Consider the following 19,778-nt stretch of genomic DNA (forward strand, 5'->3'; position numbering starts at 1 on the left):
ATGGTGGGATGCTGCTCCTTGGGGGGACGATGTGGGGCACGGGGTGATCGGGGTGCTGCTAAAGGGGGGCTCAGTGAGATCCTTGAGGGCTGCTGGGGGCGGTGAATATGGGGGTGCCGATCTTTTGGGGGCTGCTGAATTGGGGGGTGTCATCCAGCAGGTGCTGAGGGTGTCACTGCCAGGGGGTGTCCCTGTGTGGGTGCTGCGTCCCGGGGGTGTCACTGGCGGGGGGGATTCCCTGTGTGGGTGCTCAAGAAGGAGGTGTCACTGGTGGGGGGTGTCACCCTCTGGGTCCTGGGGGGCCGTCACTGCCAGGGGGTGTCCCTGTGTGGGCTCGGGGGGAATGGCGCTGCCAGGGGTGTCCCCATGAGGGTGCCGGGTCTCTGAGGGTGTCACTGCCGGGAGGTGTCCCGGTGTGTGTCGCTGCCGGGAAGTGTCCCGGTGTGTGTCACTGCCGGGAGGTGTCCCGGTGTGTGTCCCGGTGTGTGTCGCTGCCGGGAGGTGTCCTGGTGTGTGTCGCTGCCGGGAGGTGTCCCGGTGTGTGTCCCGGTGTGTGTCACTGCCGGGAGGTGTCCCGGTGTGTGTCACTGCCGGGAGGTGTCCCGGTGTGTGTCCCGGTGTGTGTCACTGCCGGGAGGTGTCCCGGTGTGTGTCCCGGTGTGTGTCGCTGCCGGGAGGTGTCCCGGTGTGTGTCACTGCCGGGAGGTGTCCCGGTGTGTGTCCCGGTGTGTGTCGCTGCCGGGAGGTGTCCCGGTGCCGGGTCTCCGAGGGGGTCGCTGCCCGGGCCCGGCGGGCGGCTCAGGCCCGGCTCCCGCCGTTTCTCCCTCAGGGGCTGTTCTAGGCCCTCTCCGGCCCTCTCCCGCGCCATCCCGGTCGCGGGGCGGTGCCGGTGGCGGCGGGGCCGGAGGAGGCGGCTCCAGGTCCCCTCCCCGCGCCGCCGCTTCCGCCGCCGCCGCCGCCCTGGGCCGGGCGGGCCCGGCGGGGCCGAGCGGGCGGCGGGGCCGCCATGAAGCCGAGCGGAGGTGAGCGGGAGCCGGGCGGGGACCCGGTGTGGGGGTGTGAGGGTGACGGGGGTTTGGGGGCTCTGGGGGTGACGGGGCTGTCCCGCCGCAGAGGAGCCGGTGCTGCTGGCGGAGCTGAAGCCGGGCCGGCCCCAGCGCTACGATTGGAAATCCAGCTGCGAGACCTGGAGCGTCGCCTTCTCCCCCGACGGGGCCTGGTTCGCCTGGTCCCAGGGACACTGCGTGGTCAAGCTGATCCCGTGGCCCCTGGGAGAGGCCGAGCTGTGAGTGCGGAGTCATGGAATAGGTTGGGTTGGAAGGGACCCTGAAGCTGCCACCCCTGCCATGGGCAGGGACACCTCCCACTGTCCCAGGCTGCTCCCAGCCCTGTCCAGCCTGGCCTTGGGCACTGCCAGGGATCCAGGGGCAGCCACAGCTGCTCTGGGCACCCTGTGCCAGGACCTGCCCGCCCTCACCCAGAGCAATTCCTGCCCAATATCCCATCCATCCCTGCCCTCTGGCAGTGGGAAGCTATTCCCTGTGTCCTGTCCTTCCAGCCCTTGTCCCCAGTCCCTCTCCAGCTTTCCTGGAGCCCCTTCAGGCCCTGGAGGGGGCTCTGAGCTCTCTGTGGAGCCTTCTTCTCTCCAGGTGAGCACCCCCAGCTCTCCCAGCCTGGCTCCAGAGCAGAGGGGCTCCAGCCCTTGCAGCATCTCCTCCTCTGGTCTCACTCCAGCAGCTCCACGTTCTTCTGATGTTGGGAACCCAAGGGCTGGGGCAGAATCACCCCCTCCTTTCTTGCTGTCCCCTGCCTGGGGATCAGCCCCGGGTGTTTCAGCTCTCAGCCACCAGCACCAAAGTCCTCCAAGTGCTGCCCTCCATCCACTCATTCCCCAGCCTGGATTGATCCCAGGGGTTCCCTGGTGTGGGGTGAGGATGGGTACATGGAGCTGGGGCGGGAGGGTCTCAGGGTGAACATTCCGTCCATCCCTGCCTCCCTCCAGCGGCTGCAAAACCTCGGAGTGCAAGAGCCGGGGTGGCAAAGCGGAGACCTGGAGCCGTGGGGCAGCCAAGGAGAAGACTCTGGAGTGTGGGCAGATCGTTTGGGGCCTGGCCTTCAGTGCCTGGCCCGCAGCTGAGGATGGGGACACAGATCCTGCCTGTGCCGTGGGGCTTCCCTGCCTGGTCCTGGCCACCGGGCTCAACGATGGGCAGATCAAGGTGTGGGAGGTGCAGACAGGTGAGCAGCCCTCTCTGTTGTGGCTTTTGGCTGGCTGTCCCCTTGTTCCTCTGTGGAAGGAGATCCCATCTCCCCCCTTCCCCAATACCTGCCCTGTCCCAAGCAGGGCTGCACGAGAGGCTCTGCCTCATTCCCCGTGGATGGATGGCACTGAGCCTGGCTCCTCTCTGCAGGGCACCTCCTCTTCAGCCTCTTGGGACACCAGGATGTTGTCAGGGACCTGAGCTTTGCTCCCAATGGAAGTCCCATCCTCGTGTCGGCCTCGCGGGACAAGACCTTGCGCGTGTGGGACCTGAGCAGGGATGGTAGGAACATGCAGGGGTATCCCTGTGCTGGGTCAGGAAAAGGGGGAAACCCATCTCAGGAGGGAAGGTGGTGGGAGAGAGGACCTTTGGGGACAATATTTAAGGCAGAAGGGGACAGCCACGTGACTGGGAGCAGAGTGTAACCTGGGAGATGAGATGCAGGAGGGCATTGCCTTGGGATTTACCCAGGGAATCCCCAGCCCAATGTGAATTCCCACTGGGGAAAGGGAGGGAGAGCAGAGCCAAGGAGTCCTATTCTCTTCTGGTGACACATTTCTGCTGTCCCCAGGGCGGCAGGTGCAGGTGCTGTCAGGCCACGTGCAGTGGGTCTACTGCTGCTCCATCTCCCCAGACTGCAGCATGCTCTGCTCTGCTGCTGGTGAGAAGTCGGTGAGTCCTGCAGGATGGAAGCCATCCCTGTGCCTGCTGAACCCAGCCCTCTGTGCCCCCAGAAACCCCCCTGGAGAAGGGCCAAGCCATCCTGCCCTGGCTCCTCGGGAGCTGGAAGATGGGAGCAGAGCCCACATGCTTTAAACCTTGGGATGCTCCCAGCCTGATCCCCTGCCCGAATCCCACAGGCACTGCTGTGGAGCATGAGATCCTACACCCTCATCCGGAGGCTGGAGGGCCACCAGAGCAGCGTGGTGTCCTGTGACTTCTCCCCGGACTCTGCGCTCCTTGTCACCGCGTCCTACGACGCCTGTGTCATCATGTGGGACCCCTACACCGGGGAGCAGCTCAGGACACTGCGGTACGACCTGGGAGGGGACTCAGCAATGCCAGGCAGGTTTTTAGGGCTGGATGTGCCTTTGCCTTCTCTCTCGGCACAGCCACCATGTCCACACTGTGGTGTGGAACATGGGGACACTGTGGGACAGGACAGAGCAATGCCAGGGAGGATTTTAGGGCTGGATGTGCCTTTCCCTTCTCTCTGGGCACGGCCATCACCACTCCTCTGCTTCTAGAGGCAGGATGGGGGTCTGGCTTGCCAAGTTTGGTGGCTCTGCCAGCCTCAGCTGGGGAAGGGGCTGGTGGCAGCTCAGAGCTGACGCTGGGATGTTGTCCCCACCCACAGCCACGTCCCGTTGCACTCCACGCTGGACTCCAGCAGTGAAATCCACACCAGCTCCCTGCGCTCCGTCTGCTTCTCCCCTGAGGGGCTCTACCTGGCCACAGTGGCAGATGACAGGTGAGTAAACCCCTGTGGGGACCCAGAGGGGGGCCCTGGAGGAGACCAGAATGAACCAGGAGCTCAGGAGGTGGGGAGTAAGTGCTCCAGGTCCCCACCAATTCCTGGAACAAGGGGGAAGGTCAGGCCTGCGGGAACACCATGGCTCGGCTGTGACAAGGGGTAGCAAGGTCAGGGCCCTGTCACCCTGAGCTGAGGTCTGTGTCCTCCTGGGTGCTCTGCCATCCTCAGCATGTCACTCGCTCAGCAGGGGATAGTCCTCCCTGGAACACTCCTCTGGGAAGCAAATCTTTCTTGTTTCTGTGTCTTCAGGGGATTCCAGAGGCTTTATTTTGGCAGCAGGCACTGCACTGTGTCCTCTCCCTTTCTCCACAGGCTCCTGAGGATCTGGGCCTTGGAGCTGCGGTCCCCAGTGGCCTTTGCCCCCATGACCAACGGTCTGTGCTGCATGTACTTCCCTCATGGAGGATTCATTGCCACAGGGTGAGTAAACAGGAGAAGAGGGTGGAGAAACACAGGGTTCCTCCTTCCTCCTGTAGCCCAGCAAATTCTGGGCTTCCCTGGGGATAGTTTTCCTGGGCTGGGGAACACATGCTCCTGGCAAGCTTGGGAATATTTGGGGACAGCTGGAATTCCTCGTGTCCCTCTGCCGTGAGCTCAGGGTTGTTTGGATCCCATTGCAGGACCAGGGATGGCCACGTCCAGTTCTGGACAGCCCCGAGGGTCCTCTCGTCGCTCAAGCACTTGTGCCGCAAAGCCCTGCGCACCTTCCTCACAACCTACCAGGTGCTGGCGCTGCCCATTCCCAGGAAGCTGAAGGAATTCCTCACTTACCGGACTTTTTAAGGCAGCAGGGGGAGCAGAGGCAGGGAGGTGAGCCCCGGGGCTCGGCCCGGGCCGGCGGCGCTGCAGGAACGCCGAGCCGTGAGCCAGGAGCGTTGCTGCTCCATGGTTTTGGGGCTGTGGAGGGCTTTTTTCGGTGTCATAATACAAAAACCCAGCAAAATCCCACGCAGAGAGCTGTGGTGGCCCTGCAGGGGACATGGGTGGGACACAGGTCCCCCTGTCCCCTGCTGCCTGCTGGGTTGGGTCAGGTGCTTCTGCTTCTGAGTGCAATGGTGTGGGATGATGGTGGAACAGCTGCTGTGGGAGCAGAGCTGTTGTCACCTGCACAAATATGGGGCTAAACCCCCCCCAAAACACCCACCTGGGAATGTCCCTCCATCCCGCTGGAGCGTGGGCTCTGCTGCTCTCCCAGCATGGGCAGGAGTGGGACAAGCCCGAACAGGTCTCAATAAATAAAAATTGATTCCTCATGATTTCCCTCCTGGCTCGCTCAGGTGACCTGGGAGTGCCTGGCACCGCCCTGGCTGCGAGGGAGGGATGGCAGGGGTGTCCATCTGTGTGAAGAGGTGGCTTCACTCCACCCCCTGCTCCCATTCCTCTGTTGTTTTCTCTCCGTGCTGGAGCGTGGCACTCAATCAGCCAAATTCCCAGACATGCTGAGCATGCAGAAGTGTTTTGTTTGTCCCCATCCTCCAGCTTAGCTGGTGGCTGGAGCAACAGCACGTTCCCTTGTGTGCTGGCCGACTTTGTGGAGGGAATTCTCCTCCAAACATCGCCAGGATGTTGTTTTTCCCTTGGGAACAGCTGAACACAGAGAACTGGTGCACCCCTAACCCCCCAGCTCCCTTCAGGAGGAAAAAGCAAAGGGCAGTGCAACCTGCTGGGCTTTGGAGGCACCTGTATTTTCCCATTGGGAAAAATGCTACTTTTTAACAACCTTTTTACCCTGACTGTGCACTCAGGGCTTCCGAAAAGGAACTGGAAAGCTGCAGGAGGCAGCTCCAGGCATGGGGCTGATGGTCCTTCCCAAATCCAGCAGCAGATCCACCCGGCAGGATCAGGCTTCAGCCACCACCAGGTCCCTGGTGACCTGGAAGGCGGCGATGAGGGAGCTCAGCTGGATCTTCTCGTTGGTGCCAGCAGCCAGGCGGTACCTGGAGAGGGGCCAAGGCAGCTCTGGGGGTGTCCACCACTGTGGGTGTCCCCCACAGCCACGGGCTGCGTGCCAGCAGTGCCCAGGAACCACCAGGAGCCACCCCAGGGTCCCCACAGTGGGGCAGTGACACTTACTCGATGTCTGCCAGCTTGATGAGCAGCTGGATGCGGATGGAAGGGGGGAAGTCGACTGTGGAGAGAAGGAAACACTCAGTGAAGGGCAGGGGGGAGTTTGGCCTCTCCAGGATCATCCGGAGCTGGACCCTTTCCCCACCTCTGTGCACAAAGAGATGGATCTCAGTGAGGATGTCCTGCAGGGCCAGGCCCTTCAGCGTCTTCAGCTCCATGATTTCTGGGATGACAGCGAGTCAAGGCCTCGTTTCCAGGCGTTTCTCTGCCAGATCCCACTCCTAATCTTTACAGCAATCCCAAGAGCCTCTCCAGAGAGCAGCACCCACCCCAGAAGCCACAGAGATCCCTGGGATGGAGCAGGATTTATCCCAGCTGGGAACAACCCCCAGGGTAGAGGATACTGCGGTAGGCCGTGGAAAAATCCTGGTTCAGCATCCAGTCGAGGATGTTGGCAATGTCAGACTTGAGGGGATGTCCCGTGCAGGTGTAAACATTCTCCTCTGTCACCTTCCCAAAGGCCATGGAGGTGCTCTGAGGAAGAGGAGGGAACAGGAAGGATGAAGAGGCCCCTCCAGCTCAGCTGGCCAGGGGCTGATGGCCGCAGTCCCACCTGCAAGATATTGAGGGCCCTGCGCATGTCCCCGCTCGAGAGCGTCACCAGAGCCTTCATCCCATCCTCTGTCACATCCACCCTGGAAAACAACACCCGGGCAAGTGGAGCTGGGGGAGTCCAGCCTGCTGCTCCTCCCTGGCAGGGAACGGGCCAGAGGGGCCCTGGGGGGATCCCCACTCACCCCTCCTCCTGGATGACGTGCTGGAGCCGCGGCACCATCAGCTCCGGGGTCAGGGGGCCGAAGCGGAAGCGGGTGCAGCGGGACTGCAGGGCGGGAATGATCTTGGAGAGGTAGTTGCAAATGAGGCAGAACCGGGTGTTCTCTGTGAACTTCTCGATCACTGCAAAAAGGAGGGAGGGGAGGAGCGTCCTTGGCTGCTGCCTTGGACTGATTCCCCCCCTGTGCCAGGCTGGATGAGGCCGTGGCTGCCCACAGTGTGGGATTCCCATGGTGTGGGATTCCCAGTGCCCCTCACCTCTCCTCAGGGCGTTCTGAGCATCCTGGGTCATGGCATCGGCTTCATCCAGGATTACCAGCTTGAAGCCTTTCCTAGGAAGAGAGGGGGGTTTGGTGCTGGAGAAGGGGGAGCTGGGATGTTTGTTCCCAGCCTGGCTCCTGGGAAGCCCTTCTTGCATCCTCACCCTCCCTGCTTGCTGGGCCCACCCTGGGACCTCCCAAATCCCCTTCCCAATCCAAGTGCCAGGGCAGGAAGGTGCCAAAGAGATGGGGAGCTTTGGGAAGCACAGACCCATCACGTACTTAAAGATGGTCCTGGTGCTGGCAAAGCTCAGGATGGGCCCTCGGACGATGTCAATGCCCCGGTCATCGGAGGCGTTGAGCTGGAAGGGAATGGTGTGGATCTGTATCCCTGCATCCCATCCCATCCCATCCCATCCCATCCCATCCCATCCCATCCCATCCCATCCCACCGTGTTCCCGCTCACCTCCAGCACCATGGAGCCGAACTCCCGCTCCCGGTAGAGCTGCCGGGCACAGGCCAGGATGGTGGATGTCTTCCCGGTACCGGGCGGCCCATAGAGGAGCAGATGGGGGAGCCGGTCCTCGCTGATGAAGCGCTGCACTGCCGGATAACGGGATAGCAACGGGATAACAGCGGGATAACGGAGCTGGGGGACAGCCGGGACCGGCGGGGGGGGGGGGGGTCACCGCGGGGGGAGGGATTAATTACCGGTGCTGAGGATGTCCCGGTGAGACACCAGCTCGGACAGCGCCTGCGGACGGTACTTCTCCACCCTGCAGCGGGGAAGGAAAGGAGAGGGGATTGAGCCCCGGGGCAGCTCCCGCCGCGTTATCCCGGTATCCCGTTATCCCGGTATTCCCCCACGCTCCCGGCCGTACCACGGCAGGTTCGCGCTGCCCGCCGGCGCCATGTTGGGAAGTCTCGCGAGAGCGCCGCCAAGCGCGCGAGAGCGCCGGGGCGGGGCCGGCCTGAGGGGACGGGCGGGTCCCGGCGGAGCGGGGAAATTTCGGCCCCTTCCAGCGATTCCCGGGTCCGGGGCTGCGCTGGGAATGCCATCCCAGCCCTTCCCCACCTTCCCAGGGAACAATTCCTCACCAATCTCCCATCCATCCCTGCCCTCTGGCAGTGGGAAGCCATTCCCTGGGTCCTGTCCCTCCGTCCCTTGTCCCCAGTCCCTCTCCAGCTCTCCTGGAGCCCCTTCAGGCCCTGCAAGGGGCTCTGAGGTGTCCCTGGAGCCTTCTCTCTCCAGGTAAACACCCCCAGCTCTCCCAGCCTGGCTCCAGCCCTCAGAGCGTCCCCATGGCCTCCTCTGGGCTCTCCCCTGCAGCTCCAGGTCCCTCCTGAGCTGTGCCCCAGGTCAGCACACAGCGCTCCGCTGGGATCTCACCTGAGCGGAGAGGGAGAATCCCCCCATCCTGCTGTCCCTGCCCATGGCAGGGCGTGGAACGAGGTGACCTTTGAGGTCCCTGCCAACCCAACCCATTCCATGATTCTGTGATTGTGGGAAAAGCACCGTGCTGGTGTTCACCAGAGCAGGGTGGTGCCGGCGATCCTGGGGAGATCACGGCAGCAGGAATGGCTGGATCAAGGTTTTGGGAAAGCACAGTGCCTCTACCCCTGGAACACCGATGGGATGAGAGAGGGACCTTTGGGTGCAGAGACACTGGCAGAGAGGAGATCTGGGGTCCTCCCAGTGCGACAGGAGCAGCCAACTCCAGAGGTGGCTGCTGGAACGAAATGCTTTTAGCCCTGTCCCTGCTGCTTCCCAGTGCCTCTGGAAAAGCCTTGGAGCCTCATTTAGAGAAGGAGCTTAGAGGGGAGAGTCAGCCCAGGCTGCTGGAGCAATGCTCCAGTGCTGCTCTGATCCCAGAAAGGAAAGCAGGCAGGAGTGAGAGGCACCGGCTTGGAAAACGCAGGAGGAGTGAGGATGGGAAGTGATCCTTTGGGAAGTAGCGCTACAGGGCAGGCAAAAAAATCCCTAGAAAAATACTGGTCAAGGGAAGTGAAAACATCAAGAGCTTCAGGCTGGATTGTACAAAACCCCAAAAATCTGCTGGAGGGCAGCTGCCTTCCTGGTTTTTTTTTCCCCCTTTATTTTCCCCACAGCCCCATAAAGGAAAGCAGGAGCTGGAGGCTGAGGTCAGCAGCCTCAGCTGTCCCTCTGGGCACGTGACAGCCGTGACAGATGGCCCTTCCCTTTGGAGCCTCCAGGTCCTTCCCGGGCACCTGGGAACAGCCAGGAGCTGGGATTTTCCTGCACGTCCTGGATCCAGAGCTGCTGCTCTCCCCCCGGATCTGCCTTTGCCTGGGGCAGGCTCTTGTCCTCCTACATGGATTTTTCCAGGTGTTTCCCCATCATTAATTAATCCTGGGCTCCAGAGCAGGGAAAATCTCTGGGGTGGTGTTTAATGGGGTTAAACTGGTGGATGCATGTCCCTGGGATGGCTCTGATTTCCTTCCTGGATGAGATGAGGGGACAGAGGTGATGGGAGAGGCATGGTGGTGACAGAGGTGGTGACAGTGTTGATGGGACAGAGGTGATGGGATGGAGATGTTGGGACAGGGAAGATGGGACAGGCATGGTGGTGACAGTGTTGATGGGACAGAGATGGGACAGAGGTGATGGGACAGGGATGATGGGACAGGGGCGACGGTGACAGGAATGATGGTGATAGAGATGAGGAGACAGATGATGGGGTAGGTGTGATGGTGACAGAGGTGGTGACAGGGTTGGTGGGACAGGGGTGATGGGACAGAGATGATGGTGACAGAGATGATGACAGAGGTGATGGTGATAGTGGTGGTGATGACAGAGGTGATGGGACAGAGGTGATGGGACAGGATGGTGGGGAATGATGATGATGAGATGGATGATGGTCACAGGGATGGTAGGACAGAGGCGATGGTGACAGGGTTGAAGGAACAGGGATGATGGTGACAGATGGTGGTGACAGGGATAATGGGGACAGGCTAATGGGGACAGGGGTGATGGGACAGAGGTGGTGGGATGGAGGTGATGGGAACAGAGGTGATGGGACGGAGGTGATGGTGACAGGGTTGAAGGGACAGGGATGATGGTGACAGGGATGACAGGACAGAGGTGATGGGACAGAGGTGCTCTTCCACAGAGGATTAGACAGGTGCTCCCTGAGAGCTGAAATCCCAGGGATGCCCCCACCCTATGTGGAGCTGAAGAAGCTCTTTGCCATATTAAAAACCAAGAAATCCCAGGGCTGATACCCAGAGGCTCCTGTGAAGCAGCTCACCCCAAGCTGGAGAAATGAACCCTCGTGGGGGGATTTTGGGGGAATTAGGTGAGAAACCCCTGGTGTGGTGCAGTGGTGTTGGTTTGCCAGGGTGGAGTGGCCATGCCAGGGCATTCCCTCTCCCTTCCCAGCAGGATGTCGTGCCTGGAAGAGTACCTTTGGCACTGAGGGAACATTAACCCAGTTTAGAGACTCTGGGTCACTCCAAACTCTTTTCTCATGGAGAAAACCCACAGAAGTCCATTAAAATATTACCAGATATTTTTATATGGACTGATTGTTGCATTTCCACTGCCTGGAATGTTCATCCACCTCTTGGACCATGGCCAGCTCCAAGCGTGGGAGCTATCCCAGAGGCTGCTGTAGGGATTTTTGGGAAGCATGAGGTTTGGTGGACACCCAAAATCCCTGCAGCTCTGCTGCTGCAGGCTTTTGGGATGGGTGCTTTTATCCCAGTGGAGTCTCCCTGATTGCAATTTATTCAATACTTCCCTTCCCTTCCCTTCCCTTCCCTTCCCTTCCCTTCCCTTCCCTTCCCTTCCCTTCCCTTCCCTTCCCTTCCCTTCCCTTCCCTTCCCTTCCCTTCCCTTCCCTTCCCTTCCCTTCCCTTCCCTTCCCTTCCCTTCCCTTCCCTTCCCTTCCCTTCCCTTCCCTTCCCTTCCCTTCCCTTCCCTTCCCTTCCCTTCCCTTCCCTTCCCTTCCCTTCCCTTCCCTTCCCTTCCCTTCCCTTCCCTTCCCTTCCCTTCCCTTCCCTTCCCTTCCCTTCCCTTCCCTTCCCTTCCCTTCCCTTCCCTTCCCTTCCCTTCCCTTCCCTTCCCTTCCCTTCCCTTCCCTTCCCTTCCCTTCCCTTCCCTTCCCTTCCCTTCCCTTCCCTTCCCTTCCCTTCCCTTCCCTTCCCTTCCCTTCCCTTCCCTTCCCTTCCCTTCCCTTCCCTTCCCGAAACCTTCCCGAAACCTTCCCGAAACCTTCCCTTCCCGAAACCTTCCCTTCCCGAAACCTTCCCGAAACCTTCCCAAAACCTTCCCTTCCCTTCCCGAAACCTTCCCGAAACCTTCCCTTCCCGAAACCTTCCCGAAACCTTCCCGAAACCTTCCCTTCCCTTCCCGAAACCTTCCCTTCCCTGGCAGTATTTGATGTCATTTCCCACCCCAGGGGTCCCTCTGAGCTCCCCTCACAGCCAGCCTTGGGAACAGGACAGAAGAGGGATGTCCCAGCTCAGGGGTCACCCTGGAAATTAAAAGTCCTGATTTAAAAATTAAAAAAAAAAAAAAAAAAAAAAAGGCAAAAATCAGCAGATTTCCAGGTTTTTTAGCCACATGCTATCTCGGAGGGAGTCGACCACTGTGAGTTGTTGGAAATTTGGCTTGTGCTCCCCGGAGCTGAGAGGGACTGGGATGGGGATGCCAGCTGGGAATGAAGTCACACATCCAGAGGCAGGGAGGTTATGGCTCTGAGGACGCTGTGCCTGGAGCAGGTGAAGGCTCTGGGAGCATCATCCTGGCTCCATCTCTCCGGAATAATTCCCAGGTGTTGGCCAGCCTTGGCCTCCAATGCCCCAGAGCAGGAATCTCCAATGCCCCAGACCCTCCAATGCCCCTCTGCCCCCCTGCCAGTGCACCAGACCCCCCCAATGCCCCAGACCCCCCAATGCCCCAGATCCCCCCAAATGCCCCAGACCCCCCCAAATGCCCCAGACCCCCCAATGCCCCAGATCCTCCCAAATGCCCCAGACCCCCCCAAATGCCCCAGATCCCCCCAATGCCCCAGATCCCCCCAAATGCCCCAGACCCCCCCAAATGCCCCAGACCCCCCCAAATGCCCCAGATCCCCTCCAATGCCCCAGATCCCCTCCAATGCCCCAGACCCCTCCAGTCCCCCAAATCCCCCAGTGTTCCAGATCCCCCAATGCCCCAGATCCCCCAGTATCCCAGACCTCCTCTATTGCCCCAGATGCCCCTGCCCCAGTTCCCCAGACCCCTGCAGTGCCCCAGACCTTCCCATTTCCCCAGAACCCCCCATTTCCATTCTCCATCTCTGCCCCAGCCCCCACGATGCCCCATTTCCCCCCATTACCTCAGGTCCCCCCCATTCCCCAGCCCCCGTTATCCCCCCAATGCCCCCACCCCCCCCATTTCCTGGCCCCCCATTTCCCCAGGTCCCCCTATTGCACCAGCCCTCCAATGTCCAAGCCCCCCTTCCTCATTTACTCCCCATTACCCCAGACCCCCCAGTTATCCCAGACCCCCATTTCAACCCCCCTCATTCTCCCTGCCCCTTCCCCCCCCAGTGCAGCATGCCCCCCTTCCCCCCTGGTGCTCCCCTCCTGTCCCATTCCCGGGGTCAGAGGGACTGGGATGAGAACGGATGGGGGGATGGGGGAGAAGGGCATGGGAATGGGGACGGGGGGGAGTGGGATGGGAATGGGGGAATTCCTGTGAGGATGGGAAGGTGTGGGGATGGGGGATGGAGACGGGGGGTGGTGATGAGGATGGAGAGATGTGGGGTTTGGGGCGTAGGGTGGGTGGGGATAGGGATGAGTGGTGATGAGAATGGGGGTGCTGATGAGGATGAGGAGATGTGAGGATGGTGGGAAAGTGCTGGGACTGCGGGTGATGAGCATGGGGGGTGATGATGAAGATGGGAATGTGATGGGGATGATGGGGTTGGGGGTGATGAGAATGGGGGTGTTGATAAGGTATGGGGTGTTGAGGATGGGGGTGTTGATAAGGTATGGGATGTTGAGGAGGATGGGGGTATGGGCAAGGGGGGGATGGGGATGTGGGAAGGTGATGGGGTGGGGGTGATGGGGTTGGGAGTGATGATAAGGTTGGGGGGATGATGAGGAGGGGGTGTGATGATGAGGATGGGGAGGTGTGGGGGTGATGGGACTGGAGGTGATGAGGATGGAGGGGTGTTGATGAGGAAGGGGGTAGTGATGAGGATGGGGAGCTATGGGGCTGGGGGTGATGGGGCTGGGGGTGATGAGGCTGGAGGGATGTTGATAAGGTTGGGGGGGTGTGTTGATGCCGATGGGGGTGTTGATAAGGTTGGGGGGGTTGCTGAGGATGATGTGGGGGTGATGATGAGGATGCTGATGTGTGGGTGTGGGGGCGATGCGGATGCCGCGGAGCTGCCGGGGCCGGGGGTGCCGGGCCGGGGGTGTGCGGGGGTTCCCGCGCGGAGCGGCGCGCAGCGAGCGCGGCCCCGCGGAGCCGGAGCGCGCCGCCCCCGCCCCCGCCCCGCCGCGCCCGGGGGGGGGTAGCGGCGGCGGCGCCGCGCTGACGGCTCGGTGGGCACCGCGATGCTGCGGGCCGCGGCCGAGCGGGGCTGAGCGGCGGCGGGGGCCGGCGAGCGGAGCCGACGGAAGGGGGGGCCGCGGCGGCGGCGGGCGGAGGGGAGGGCGGGCGGGCGGGGGGGGGGGGGGGCGGCGAGCGATGGATGAGGACAACATGACGAGGAGCGAGGAGCAGGAGCTGAGTCTGCAGAAGGCGCTGCAGCAGTGCGAGCTGGTCCAGAACATGATCGACATCAGCATCTCCAACCTGGAGGGGCTCCGCACCAAGTGCGCCGCCTCCAACGACCTCACGCAGAAGGAGATCCGCACCCTGGAGGTACGGGCCCGCCGACCCCCCCAACATCAACACCCCCCCACCAGTCTCCCCCCCACCCCCCCCCCAGGCCGCGGCGGGTTCCCCCGCGGCGCTGCGGTGCGCCCGAGTGAGGCTGCGCGCTCTGCAGGTGGCCCCGAGGTGGGTCCGGGACCACCGAACCCTACTGCCAGGACCCACCGGGGCCGCCCAGTCCCGGCCGCAGCCCCCCGGTATCCTCCCGGTATCCCCCGGCATCCCCCGGCCCGGCCGCGTTCCTCCCCCGGCTTCCACCGCTCGGCAGGCGGCATCCCCCGGCCCACCTGCATCCATCCCCCGGCCCACCTGGATCTTCCGGCCCACCTGCATCCCCTCCGCCTTCCTGCATCCCCCGGCCCGGCCCCATCCCTTCCTCCAGGCTCCTGCTCCAGCCGGGCTGCATCCCTTCTACCGGGCTGCATCCCATCGGCTCATCTGCACCCCTGCTGCCTGCCTCCATCCCCCCAGCCTGCCTGCATCCCTTTCCCTGGACTGCATCCCTTCGGCCCACCTGCATTCCTTGTGGCAGGCTGCATCCCACGGGCCTGCCTGCATCCCTTCCAGCAGGCAGCATCCCCTCAGCCCACCTGCATCCCTTCCACGGGGCTGCATCCCCTGGGCCTGGCTGAATCCCCTTCCTTGAGCTGCATCCCCTCAGCCCACCTGAACCCCTTCCAGCAGGCTCCAGCTGTCCCAGCTGGCTGCATCCCCCTGGCCCACCTGCATCCCTCCCTTCCAGCAGCAGCCCCCAACCCGGCTGCCTTCTCCCCACCCCTGCCTCCCAGGGGATGGGGCTCCCCTTGGAGTGTGCTGAGCCCCTGCTGGGGTGAATTTGTGGTTCAGCAGGAGGTCGGTGGGCTGGGACGGGCAGGGAACAGCCAGGGATTCCCAGGGCTGAGTGGGATCCCTGCAGCTGGCACAGAGCAGCAGAAGCGAGGCCGTGACCCTGGGGAGACGCCAGTGGGGCCGTGCTGCTGCTATGGGGGGGGCTGCACAGAGCTGGGGCTGTGGGTGGGGGGGGTTCAGAGCCTGATCCCACTCAGGCCTTTCAGCTGGTCCTGCAGCCCCTCTGTGGGGCAGCTGCTGGCTCTGGACATGACTGGAGCGCCCTGTCCTGCTGCTTCTGCTCCCCTAGTTGTGGGAACAATTGGGGCATCACCACGTCACTGCTGTGCCACTCGTGGGGAGACCCCAGGTTTGGGGTGCAGCTCCCTGCTCTGCATCCCAACTTGTGCTCATTCCCACTCCCATCCTGCTGTCACCTTGATCCAAGCCCTGCCTCATCCCAACTCTCTGTGTGAGGGGCTGGGAGCTGTTGGTCCTGGAGCAACCTTGGGAGAGGGATAACAGTGGTTTGGGGTGTGCTGGAGACTTTTTGGGTTGCAGGCAGGCTCCAAATCTCCAGGAGAACCTGCCAGGAGGTGCAGGACTCCAGGAGCTCATCCCTCATGGAGCGATTGGCCTCACTGAGGTCAGTACTGAGGATTCCCTGTCTCTGTCCCATGGACATGGAGGGGAGCAGGAGAGTGTGGTGGAGCAATCCTGGTGGGATGCTCCTTCCCAGCATTCCAGCACCACTGGGGCAGCCAGCTGGGGCTGGATGAAGGGTCTGGAGGTTTTCAGGGGGATGCTGTCCTACAAACGCTCACAGGGATGCACCTCTCCAGCCCCTAGGGATCCCTCAGTGCCAGCCACAGGGAACCCTGGTATTACCATCTCTAAAACACCCCCACACCAGGAGCTTGGGATGTTCCAGCCAAGGACATCCCTGCTGACACTCTCTGGTTGTTTTTCACCTCAAACCCAGGGCGATTCCCACAAGGGGAGTGAATCCAGGGCCAGATTCCCAATGCCAGCCCTGGGCGGGCTGCTGGCGTTGTCCTGGGTTGCCACCAGCGTCAGCAGGAGCAGAACTTGGCCCTGAGTCCCCAAGTCCCCGAGTCTCCGTGTCCCTGAGTCCCTGCTGCCACCACCACGTCCCAAGGACGTGACACAGACTCCCAGGCCTTGCTCTGTGCCTCTTCCCTTCCCATCTGGTGGCAGCAGAGCCGGGCCAGGCAGTGCCATGGCAAAGGGAGTGATGACCTGGGATGTGGCACTGGAGACAGTGCCCAGCCCTTGTGTCAGCATGAACCTGGAATAAAATGGGAGAATCCATTGTTTTTTGATTAATCTTCATAGGCTAAACATTGATTTTGCTGGATTAATAGAAGTTTTTCCCTTCTTTTTTTTGTTTTAAGCCACCTTAAGGTAGGCTGAGCTCCCACCCTCCTGCCTCCTGCTGTGCAGTGTTTTTGGGATGGGCGCCATGGCTGCAGCCTGGCTCCAGGGGCAATCCTTGGAGCTGGGAGGCTTTTTGTGTCTTGCTTATGCCTTGGGACAGGTTCCAGTGGGAACCAAGGCAGCAGCAGGGATAAAACACCTGGAGTGGGAATCGAGACTGGTTTGCTTGCTATGGGGTGGCATCCAGAAGGAGCTGAGTGTCCATCCCTCAGCCCTGCCTGGGCTGTGGGGTTTTATCCCTGTCCAAGTGTGGCACTTGGGCTTTGTGGCTCTCAGTTTGGGGTTGGGGTGGAAATGTGGATGGGGATGCTGTGTTTGGTGGAGTTTGGGAACAGCAGGAGGAAAATTTGCTCAGAGCTGGGCGATATTCCCACAGCACCGTTCTGTCTGTGGGGTTAAACCCCATGCCAGTGTCACAATGTGGGTCAGGGATCCCAGGAACTGGTGGATTGCTCCAGGATCAACACTTCCCTCCCCCTGGGCTGCCATGCTCCTGCCAGGAACAGGGAACTCTCCCGGGATACTTTTGGCTGCTGTGTGGTGAGGATGGGAAGAGGCTCTGAGAAAAGAGCTGTGGCCATTCCCAAACCTCCACAGGCTCTGGAGATGCTGTTCCAGCACTGGGATTTGCCCAGAGCAGCTGGGGCTGCCCCTGAATCCCTGGCAGTGCCCAAGGCCAGGCTGGATGAGGCTTGGAGCAGCCTGGGATAGTGGAAGGTGTTCCTGCCCATGGGGTGGAACTGGATGAGCTTTAAGTTCCTTCCAACCCAAACCATTCCATGATTTTGTGATTTTTACTGCCTGAACTTGTGGATTCTCACCATGGGTGAGCACAGTGCACTTCTCCCAGAGAGGATCCTCCCTGGGTGCTGGATGGAGACACTTTGGCTCCTGTATTCCTAGCAAAATCCCCAGGGACCATTTAGCATCTCCCGAAATAAAGGATGAGCAGAGGCAGAAACATCTCACAAGCCCAACAGGACCTTGAGAGAGCCCTGAGAGAGAAAATAGAACCATGGCAAGGAATTCCCCAGCCCCAGGCTGCTCCAGGTGCCTCTGGAATAACGAGCCCCTTGGAGGGAGCTGCTCTGGTCGTGTTTCCTGTCATGGAAAATGATTTTTAGGGGGGGTGCAGAAGAAGTGAAGTGAGAGGTGGCATGAAGGATGAAGGGTGTGCTGATCCGGATGGGATGGGATGGGATGGGATCTATGGGATGGGCATCCCCCACAGCTCACCGAGTGCCAGATGAATGAATGAACTTCCCCCTCCTGGATTTTCCACTGCCTGTCCCGGTCTCCAGGCAGGGCCGGTGCTGTCTCCAGTCCGGCTGACGTCAAGGATCCCATTCCAGGGGGGAACGGCCGCCCTCTGGCTCCTTGGAGACCGGCTCGGAACCTGCCGGGCTAGGGGGAGGGATGAGCCCAGGGAAATTCCGGCTCGGGGGTGGGATTGGGAAATCCGGCTCCAGCCCTGGGTGATCCCAGCCCCTCGCCTGGCCGGGGTCACCCAAGGTGCTGTGGAGTGACGTGGAGCGGGGACATCGCTCCTGTGCCCGCAGCCGCCCCCGGGCAGCAGGGACGCTGTTTCCAAGGAGCTGGGGGGTTCCAGGAGCTGCTGGATCCCCCAAAGATAAGGGAATCCTGACGGTTTCACTCCTTCATCCCAGAGCATCGCTCCTGCCTCCCCCCGGGCAGAGCTGCAGCAGGAAGAGGCTCTGGGAAGGTGGGAAAACAACCCCAACTCCACGGGAAAAGCTTTGGATCCCTTCTAGCAGCATCCGCAGCTGGACCAGCCGCAAATTCCACCAGCAGGAAGGGAGGGATCCGCAGGATTCCCGCCCCTCTCCTTGTGCCCCCTGCCCGCCTCCAGGCGGGGAAACTGAGGCACGGAGGAGCGAGCACGGGGAGGCTGTGCCACAGCAGGAACGCGGCATTTCCCAAACTTGCTCCGTGCCGGGATGAGCGGGAGGCAGAGCAGCTCCGCGGCCGCGGGATGGGGCAGGGAATTCCGTCCCCTTTCCATCCCCAGCAAACACCGAGAGCCTCTGGATTTTACAGAGGGGTTTTGGGGCTTCTTTTTCCCTGGTTGGAGCAAATCCATAGACCAGAGCACCTGGACCCCAGCAGGGTCCACTTTAGGGTGAAAAATGACCCCTCCTGTCACTCAAGGGCACTGTGGGGGTGAGTTTCCCCCACCTGGAAATGAAATTTCCTCCATTCCCCCCACTCTTTCCCCATTCCCAGCTCACCTCTGCATGGTGGTGTGGGGGCTGTCCTGTCCCCAGCTCCATTCCCACCCCAGGAACCTGATTTTGGCACTGGTGGCTCAGAAATCACCTTAATTCCCTTTGGGATCCCACCTGGAGAGGCAGAATGGAGAACAGGCTGGGGGCAGGACATGGATTTTTAGGAATTTCTTTTCCTGGTGTTTTGTGTCCATGCAAGGGCATTTTCTGGGAGACAGGAGCTGCCCCTGTGGGTGTTCAAAGTGCCTGGGGCTGCTTCAGCTCCAAAAGCCTGGAGTGTGTTTGGGATGTGAGATCCAGGCTGATCCTTAAACATTTGGTTGTCCGTTTGGAAGTGTTTTTCCTTAAAAATCAGCCCAGTGGGGCAGGGCTCTGCAGAGCTGAGGGCTCCCTGCAGCCCCCCAGGTCCGGTTTTGCTGTTCCTGCCCCATTTTTGGGGATTGATTTTCAGGAATTAATCCCTGGTAGCCAGGCTGAGGATGGGGAGAAGCTGCCAGGGGGGTGACAACTCTGTCCCCAGCTCCTGGCAGGGCCCTCACCAACCTGGGGGGATGAGTTTGGGGGTCATGCCAACCCCTGTGGGCATCACCAGTGGGTACCACAAGGGAAAGGACCCGGAGAGACGGGAAAACTCCCAAATCCCACCAGGGGGTTCTCCCAAATCTCGCCTTTGTTACCCAAAGCAGCCCGTATTTCACCCCGGCTGTTTTTGGGGTGTGCAGGAGCAGAGGCACAGCACCATCTAGTGCTGCAGGCGCCGGGGAATCACCCAGCTGGAAAAGCAGGAGCAGGAAATCCCAGCAGCTTCCCAGCCCTGCTCCGAATTCCTGGGAAAGGAGGGCAGCTTTTTTTGGGAGCTGGGCTGTGGATGGGAGCGGCTCCGGTCTCGGGGTGGGAGGGTTTGGGGAGTTTTGGGGATGATCCGAGCAGGGATGGGGCTACAAAGGAGCAGAGAGGTGGGATGGCTCTGGAGAGAGGAAGATTTGGGTTGGTGAGGGGGGAACGAGGAGCAAATGCCACATTCCAGCCCTTGGGATGTGATGCTGTGGCTGCTCCCCTTGTAGGGTTTTTGTGGGAGGTACAAGAGAGGAGTGTGGCTTTTGAGGGTTCTGTGGGGGGTTCTTGGCATCAAACCTGGGTGTAAGAGAGGGGACTGTGTCCTTTAGGGTCCCTTGGCCCTGAGGCTGGGAGTAGAAGTGGAAAAGTGTCCTGTGGGTGGCTGGGCAGCACTAGGATGGGGAAGCATTTGTGGGAAAGGTGGTGCCTGCCCCCCCTGTCCCTCTCACACCCCTCAGGGCATGCCAAGGGCTGCCCACCCCCTGAATGAGACCTCAGTGCTGGGCTGGGGATGAGGGAGCTGATAAAGGGATTTTTTGGGAGGGAAATTCCCTCTTGGA

General features: G+C 61.0%; 3 protein-coding genes across 4 annotated transcripts in view; 2 read left to right on the top strand and 1 right to left on the bottom strand.

Moving 5' to 3' along the window:
- The first annotated feature begins 938 nt into the window (after positions 1-938).
- Positions 939-5,051, top strand: WSB2 (WD repeat and SOCS box containing 2). Its single transcript, XM_059863139.1, has 9 exons — positions 939-1,022; positions 1,114-1,285; positions 2,003-2,238; positions 2,412-2,543; positions 2,833-2,933; positions 3,122-3,294; positions 3,619-3,732; positions 4,108-4,215; positions 4,416-5,051. The coding sequence occupies exons 1-9, from the start codon at positions 1,007-1,009 to the stop codon at positions 4,576-4,578; spliced, it is 1,215 nt and encodes a 404-aa protein (XP_059719122.1). The 5' UTR covers positions 939-1,006; the 3' UTR covers positions 4,579-5,051.
- A 408-nt stretch (positions 5,052-5,459) lies between these two features.
- RFC5 (replication factor C subunit 5) lies at positions 5,460-7,889 on the bottom strand. 2 transcript variants are annotated; one of them, XM_059863141.1, is made up of 11 exons: positions 7,839-7,889; positions 7,669-7,733; positions 7,424-7,560; positions 7,239-7,318; positions 6,955-7,028; positions 6,660-6,819; positions 6,476-6,557; positions 6,267-6,396; positions 6,008-6,085; positions 5,869-5,923; positions 5,460-5,732 (listed from the first exon to the last, which is right to left on the bottom strand). In XM_059863141.1, the coding sequence occupies exons 1-11, from the start codon at positions 7,868-7,870 to the stop codon at positions 5,636-5,638; spliced, it is 990 nt and encodes a 329-aa protein (XP_059719124.1). In that variant the 5' UTR covers positions 7,871-7,889; the 3' UTR covers positions 5,460-5,635. The 2 variants fall into 2 exon arrangements, with proteins under 2 accessions (XP_059719124.1, XP_059719123.1); XM_059863140.1 differs by having other exon boundaries at positions 5,869-6,085.
- A 5,771-nt stretch (positions 7,890-13,660) lies between these two features.
- Positions 13,661-19,778, top strand: part of KSR2 (kinase suppressor of ras 2) — an 80,823-nt gene continuing 74,705 nt past the window's right edge. The window contains exons 1-2 of the mRNA XM_059863857.1: positions 13,661-13,837; positions 13,905-14,057. Of these exons, the coding sequence (XP_059719840.1) occupies positions 13,661-13,837; positions 13,905-14,057 (330 nt within the window). The remainder of the gene's footprint in view (positions 13,838-13,904; positions 14,058-19,778) is intronic.

This window comes from Haemorhous mexicanus, chromosome 19, assembly GCF_027477595.1.
Source record: "Haemorhous mexicanus isolate bHaeMex1 chromosome 19, bHaeMex1.pri, whole genome shotgun sequence".
Lineage (NCBI taxonomy): Eukaryota > Metazoa > Chordata > Aves > Passeriformes > Fringillidae > Haemorhous > Haemorhous mexicanus.

What these genes read in the sequence shown, in the direction of transcription:
- WSB2 (XM_059863139.1), top strand. An exon ending in GGTGTGGGAGGTGCAGACAG is followed by an intron (nt 2,239 to 2,411) that starts GTGAGCAGCCCT and finishes TCCTCTCTGCAG; the next exon opens with GGCACCTCCTCTTCAGCCTC. An exon ending in GGAGGATTCATTGCCACAGG is followed by an intron (nt 4,216 to 4,415) that starts GTGAGTAAACAG and finishes ATCCCATTGCAG; the next exon opens with GACCAGGGATGGCCACGTCC.
- RFC5 (XM_059863140.1), bottom strand. Translation starts at nt 7,870, where the DNA reads ATGGCGCCGGCGGGCAGCGCGAACCTGCCGTG. An exon ending in CCGGGACATCCTCAGCACCG is followed by an intron (nt 7,561 to 7,668) that starts GTAATTAATCCC and finishes GTTATCCGGCAG; the next exon opens with TGCAGCGCTTCATCAGCGAG. An exon ending in TCGGCTCCATGGTGCTGGAG is followed by an intron (nt 7,319 to 7,423) that starts GTGAGCGGGAAC and finishes ATTCCCTTCCAG; the next exon opens with CTCAACGCCTCCGATGACCG.